At 36.8% G+C, this 6546-nt stretch overlaps 1 protein-coding gene across 1 annotated transcript; it reads right to left on the bottom strand.

The window, feature by feature from the left end:
- Positions 1-1184: 1184 nt before the first annotated feature.
- LOC135207170 (E3 SUMO-protein ligase ZBED1-like) lies at positions 1185-1901 on the bottom strand. The gene has a single exon (XM_064238743.1). It carries the CDS (start codon positions 1899-1901, stop codon positions 1185-1187), a length of 717 nt encoding a protein of 238 aa, XP_064094813.1.
- Between the last annotated feature and the right edge of the window lie 4645 nt (positions 1902-6546).

Here is a 6546-nt window from a genome sequence, read left to right as displayed (position 1 = left end):
ATGGAAAAAAATCCTTCCTTTCATAAGAAAAAAACTTACTTAAGTACACTGACTGGATTTAGTCAGTCTGACTCATATTCTTATTGAGAAATAGAAACATATTTATATTTTTGGCCTTCAGTCTATTACGCTTGGTTGAAACTAGTTCACCTGCTTTGGAGTATAATCGTTCTGCAGGAACAGAAGTTGCAGGTGCAGAAAGATACTTATTTGCAAGGACAGATAAACTAGGATAAAGTCCGTGACTCTTCCAAAACAATAAGGGATCTTCAGATCTATTCAAAGTCTTGCCTTTTACATAGTGGCGCATTTCTAGTGTTGCTTCAACGGACGATGTCTGTTGGATGTCTGATTCTTTCACTTTTTTATCAAACCAGTCCCACATACTTGATTTCTTCTTTGTCTTGTGGTTTTCTTCACTAGAGGTTGAGGGTTGTGGATCATCTGGGTCAGATTCCATTCCAGTTTCTTCACCTGGTAATGATCCCATTTCTGTGGTCAATCTCTCTTGCACTTGGTCAGCCATCATGGAACTAGAAAATGCAAGTCTTTTAAAACGAGGATCAAGGAATGTGGCAGCAGCAAGACGGTGGTTGGCTTCTATGTTAGTGAATCGCCTCTTCATTTGCGATTGTATTTCACAAAGTAATTTATTCTCAGTCTCTGTGTTTGAGTCATGTTCAAAGTTAATTATTCCTAATTGCAGCATTCTCGGAATGGGGATTACTTTAGAGACTGACAAATGTTGTTCTGCACTCATCTCTCTTGTTACAACTTCAATAGGCTCTAAAATTTTCACTGCAGTCTTAATTGTTTCCAAGTCACTTGACTGAAGGCACAGATCTTTACGCCGAGTAGGCACAGTGCTGTAGTTATGGCATCATGCTGTTCTATATACCTTTCTAACATGTAGTATGTAGAATTCCAGCGAGTATCTACATCCTGGATTAACTTATGTTCTTGAGTTTTATTTTGTTCTTGAATTTCCTTCGACTTATCGGAGGCTTTCACTGAAGAATGGAAATAGGTAACAATACTCTTAACCTTCTTTCTTGCAGTATTCAAATTTTCATTTTTTTCAATACTGTTGGAAACTACTAAATTCAGTGTGTGAGCATAACAAGGAAGGTGATGCCATTTAGTCAAACGCACTGCTGCAATCATATTGGAGGCATTGTCTGACACTATAAGAGATTTTTTTCACTGATTTTCCATTCATTTGCAACCCGTTCAATTTCAGAACGGATCATCTCTGCAGTGTGATCCTGGGTAAGTTGTGCTGTTTCAAGAATTACAGACTTATGTATCCAACTGGAAGTAATAAAATGACCAGTGAAACATATGAATGCTTGGGTTTTCCGGGATGTCCAGATATCTGTAGTAATAGTGACAGATTTGGCCTCATCAAGGAGCTTGGCTAACTTTATTCTAGTTTCATTATACATCTTTGGTAGCATTTCTCTCATTATTTTGCGCCCACTGTGTAAGTTATAGCACCCATCTAGAGCTTTCACAAATTTTCTAAAGCCATCATCCTCAACAATTGATGCCGGCTGCATATCAATTGTTATCATATTGATTAGGTGTTTGTCAAGCAATTTAGCCTTTTCTGAGTCATGAGGGTATTGTAGTGTTTTCTGGATTGTTTCTTGTATTGAAGGTTGCTTAACTGCTGCCGTAGGGTTAACAGGGACATGAGCTTCTTTTTCTTCCATTGCATTATCATATTCAAGAGGGTGCTTCTTACATAGATGTTTAAATAGATTTGAAGTATTCTTGGAACACTGAAGTTTTTCCATACACTTCATGCATTTTGCTTTCATTGGAGCCTTTATGTCCTTTTCCAAGTAATTCCAGATTACACTACGAGTACGAGGCCGCTTCCTTGCACCACTATCCATGACACTTTTTCCAAGCACCTGGAAGACAAATATGAGCTTGTTCACTTGCCTTGTGTGTTTTGGTCTTTACACACTCACTAATGACACACACTGACATATACTCACATGCTTGTTCACTTGCTTTGTGCTTAGGTCTTTACACACACACACACACACACACACACACAAAATCTCTGAATCTCTTTCACACACATTAACACAAAGGCTATCCCTCTCGAATATATTAGTCTAAATATAGGTACTTTCTTTAATATAGATCTGTTGGTTTCTCAGACAATGCAAATTAGCATGACTGGACAATTTTACCAAAGCTAGGTAGCTCATTGAGAATTATTGATTTCCCATTATCATAGGAATGTATCTAATTCTTGACGAATCAAATTGTACTAATGCAATCAGATTTATATTTCACAAAAGGCAACCACAAGTAAATGCTACATACTGTAGGCCTTGCTGGCTATAGTGGCATAGGTATAGGCCTAGTACCATATTTGAAATGGCTATATCTCATTAACGGCTAATTTCCGGCAAAAATGCCACAGAAGTGGTGTCTTAGAATTGTCTGAAATATTAGAAAAACATGTTTTCATTGTCAGCCTAATATAAATATTTACTGTTGATTTAGCCATTTTTACACATTTGCGTAATAAACTTTGTTGGAATGAACTAATCTCAAAGAAAAGATTAATAAACAATAATAAAAACATAAAAAACCGCCCACCGGCATTTTCCGAAAATTTACCGAACATCTTACCTTTATCAATATTACATAGAACAAATGGAGTGTCACTGTCACTACGCTAGCCGGGACCAACTACTGTAATGTAAGTGAAAGCTGCGCACTCAAATGAATAAAGAATGAAACGTGTCGGATTCAGTTGATCAAGTACGGAACATATTTTAACTATGTATCCAAGTTACTGGTTGTCAGCCAAAACCTCCTCTAGTTCAGTAAAGTTAAGGGTAGGCTCTGGTTTGGAGCACGGAATCGATCCCACAGCAAGATTGTATGCATGACCATGGTGGATATAAAAAGGCTCTCTCAGAGTGATTTTTTTTTTTGTAACAACAACAGTTTTTTGCCAGCTCAGAAAATTATTAATTCCTAAAGGTGCTGAATTTCACGTTCTTTTCACGTTTTTTTTTTTTATAAAATTATATATTCTCACTGTAGAATAATGAAAATCACAGAGAATAAGCGTCATTATAGTAAGTAATAATACCTGAAAGTTTCATGAGCCTGTCGTGATCAGAAGTTTTTTGGTAATTTTTTTTTTTAAGATCGTAGGATCGATTCCGTGCTCCAAACCTGAGCCTACCCTTAAATCAGACATAGTCACAGGCAAGAATGAAACGTGTCTGATTCAGTTTGATCAAGTACGGAACATAATTATGTATCCAAGTTACTGGTTGTGGTTGTCAGCCAAAACCTCCTATTGTTCAGTAAATAAAAGTATGAATTATGAACTGCAGTGTAAGATCTCTCAGGATTTGGTTTTTCAGAACGGCAAATCTTAATTAGTGTTACTTGATACATCAGAATGACATCAAGCATATGATCATTCTGATAATATGATCATGAATTTATTACCTTGAACAATACTTCAACTGAACTTCAACCATTTTATTGGTGAGGCCTTATTGCCATTGACAGGTAGACTAAGACCTATGTAATGTAATATTTATTATTTTCATCATGAGCATCATCTAATGACTGAGATGAAGAAACAAAAAGTATCAAAGCAAATTCGACTCTAAAACGACAAAAATCATTCGTTAGTATTCTTAAACTATTAAAAAAAGCCTGAAAAAAGTAAAGTAATCGATTGTAAGTAATCGATTACCCAATAAAAGTAATCGGTTACTGAAATTTTTTGGAAGTAATCGATTACTGGATTCGATTACGCCCACCACTACTGTCCACAGCAAAACTGTTGATATTTGACTCAGGAGTCTATAGTTACTTTTTCAACAACGAATATTTTCAAATTAATAATTTTATCATTACTACATTACTTTGACAACTAGAATTCATGGAAACAGTTTGTAAATTCATTGGCGTATGTGTGAAGCTCTACTAGATTGGCAATGATGAGTCATTTTGCCGTTGTCAGCTCCTATATTTCGGAAATGTCTGTAATTTTTGGGGGTTAATTTGGTTGCCAAAAAGGGATAATAGGCATGATTTAAATAAGCATTTTGTAGTAACTAAGTATAGTTAAACTAAATAATGAGGAAGGTAAACAGTTAAGGGAATAAAGCTTTGCATCCTGTAAACCGTGTACTTGTGTGATGCTGTAACTCTTGTGTGATTCTCGTAACTGTGTTTGTGGAGTGAGCGCTTAGGAACCAGGAACCGCAACGTAGTTCAAGTGCAATTTGGAGTGAATTAAGACCAAAGTGTGTATAATTACAATCAAATAAGCACTGTGTAGTTTCAGTTGTGATGGCAGTGAGGATAAAACCACAGATTACAAGGTAAAAATTAATTCCAGTTCAAATCATGACCCCGGGAATAAGAAGTTTCATACTTTGACTAATATAGGCAACAAAATGTTGTTTTATTGTGCTGGTTACAACTGCAATCTTGAGGAAGATCAATAAACGTTACATACATACGCTAACATTGTTGAAATGAGTGCTGGGAAGGCTGGGAAAGATGATGGCTTGGCTGTGGTTACAAACGGCACTTCAGACGGGTGCCGCCATATTGGATTTCAAAATGGCGTTGAAAACATTTTATGAAGAGCTCACATGCTTGCTTTAGTTCGTATGGCCCTTTCATATATCACATTATGTTGAGGAAACTTCAATCTTTTGAATGGTATGCTTAAAGATGTAATTTTATTCTTGTTTCACCAATTAAATATCGAGTGAATAAGGCTGAATGGAGAGTAGGTCTCAAGCTGTTGCTCTCACCACCGATGACTCGTGATTGGTGCGTTGTACAGAATATGGGTTTGAGAATATGCTCAGGGGCTTTTAGAACTTCTCCTGTTGAAAGCATATATGTCGACACAGATCATCTTCCCTTAGATCTAAGAAGGCAAGAGCTAGGGTTGCGATACGTGGCTAGAATGAAAAGTGCTCCCAAAAATCCCTCCTTTGAAGTACTTAAGGAAACAGACTCGTGGAATTTCTCTGGTACAAGAGCTTCTAAACCATTCCAAATTAGACTGAATGAGGATGTTAGGGATAACCATCGCAAATCCCAGAAAGTCCTTGAAGTAAAACATCCTGTAAATCCTCCATGGCTTATTCCTGAAGCATTAGTATGCAAGAAATCATTTAAGAAGAAGGATTGTACTGAAGAAGAGATTAGGGGAAAATTCTTAGAGCACGATGTTACCCATGCCAATTATGTGAAGATTTATACAGATGGATCAAAGTCAGATAGTGGTGTTGTGTGCTGTTACTCCTTGGTGATACAGCATATACAGCTAAATTACCTGACTTTGCATCAATATTCACTGCCGAATTAACAGCCGTAGTCTCTGCCCTAGATTTAGTTCTTCGAAGTAGTGACACTAATTTTGTCGTATACTCTGATTCTAAAAGCACTTTAGAAGCTATCAAAAGATTTAATAACTTTCATCCATTAATCCAAAACTTCAGGAGTCACTTTTTCGTATATAGTTATCTGCGTTAAGTTGGTCTCTTTCTGTTGGGTTCCTTCTCACGTGGGGATTCATGGAAACGAGACTGCAGACAGGGAAGCAAAAACGCTGCTAGCGCTCTGCCAGAAAACAACCTTCAGGAAAGTGCCTCATACAGACCTAAAAGGTCCTATTAGGTCTTATTTATGTATTAAGTAAGTGGCAAGAAAGGTGGACTTCTCCTCTTCTTGCCAATAACAGTAAGTACAGAAGTATTAAGAAAAAAATATACAGCCGTGGCCTTCGTCTTCCAGCTTGACAGATGAGCAGAGGTTATTTTAACGAGGTTAAGGATTGGGCAAAACACTTATTTTTTTTAACAACCCATCAGTTTATTTTAGAAGGAAGCAGCCCACCAGTGTGTGCTTACTGTGACGAGATACAAACAGTGGAGCACATTCTGATGATTTGCCCCAGATACTTTAACCAAAGGGAAAGATATTTCCAGGGTAAATCCCTCTCAAATATCTTGGGATGGGAATATGAAGCAGGACATTTCTGCTCTCATCTCCTTTTTAAAGTGTATAGAAATTTTTAATAATATTTAGATAAATTTTTATAAAATCATATACAGATTTTTAAAGACATTAAACTATTTTTAATATGTATTACTCCATTCATTAAAATTCATTTTTTTAATTTATTTATTAGTCACGTCTAATTTTATTAATCCTTTCTTTCACTAATTCATTCATTCATTTACCATAATTCAACTTATTTAACCTTCATTACGGCGCTGAATGGCCTTCTTGGCCCCAGTGCCTGGGCTTTAGCCCTAAATATCATACATCCATCCATTGTGACTGGTGCCCGTCTCCGGTGTCAGGACATGTTAAAGTACTTTTTCAGAGGGTGGATCCACACATGGTGAAAACTGGATCAGCTAGGCCAGTCGGTTGTTTCCCCCTACTTCAGTAGGAAAGTAAAGGTCTTGAGGTGTTGCTTCCACAGAGGTTGGCTTGTGAATGACGTCTAATGCAGGCTATTGG

Source organism: Macrobrachium nipponense, chromosome 32, assembly GCF_015104395.2.
Source record: "Macrobrachium nipponense isolate FS-2020 chromosome 32, ASM1510439v2, whole genome shotgun sequence".
In the NCBI taxonomy this organism is placed as follows: domain Eukaryota; kingdom Metazoa; phylum Arthropoda; class Malacostraca; order Decapoda; family Palaemonidae; genus Macrobrachium; species Macrobrachium nipponense.
Note: the sequence above shows the minus strand (reverse complement) of the source record. Positions and strands in the feature narration are given on the sequence as shown.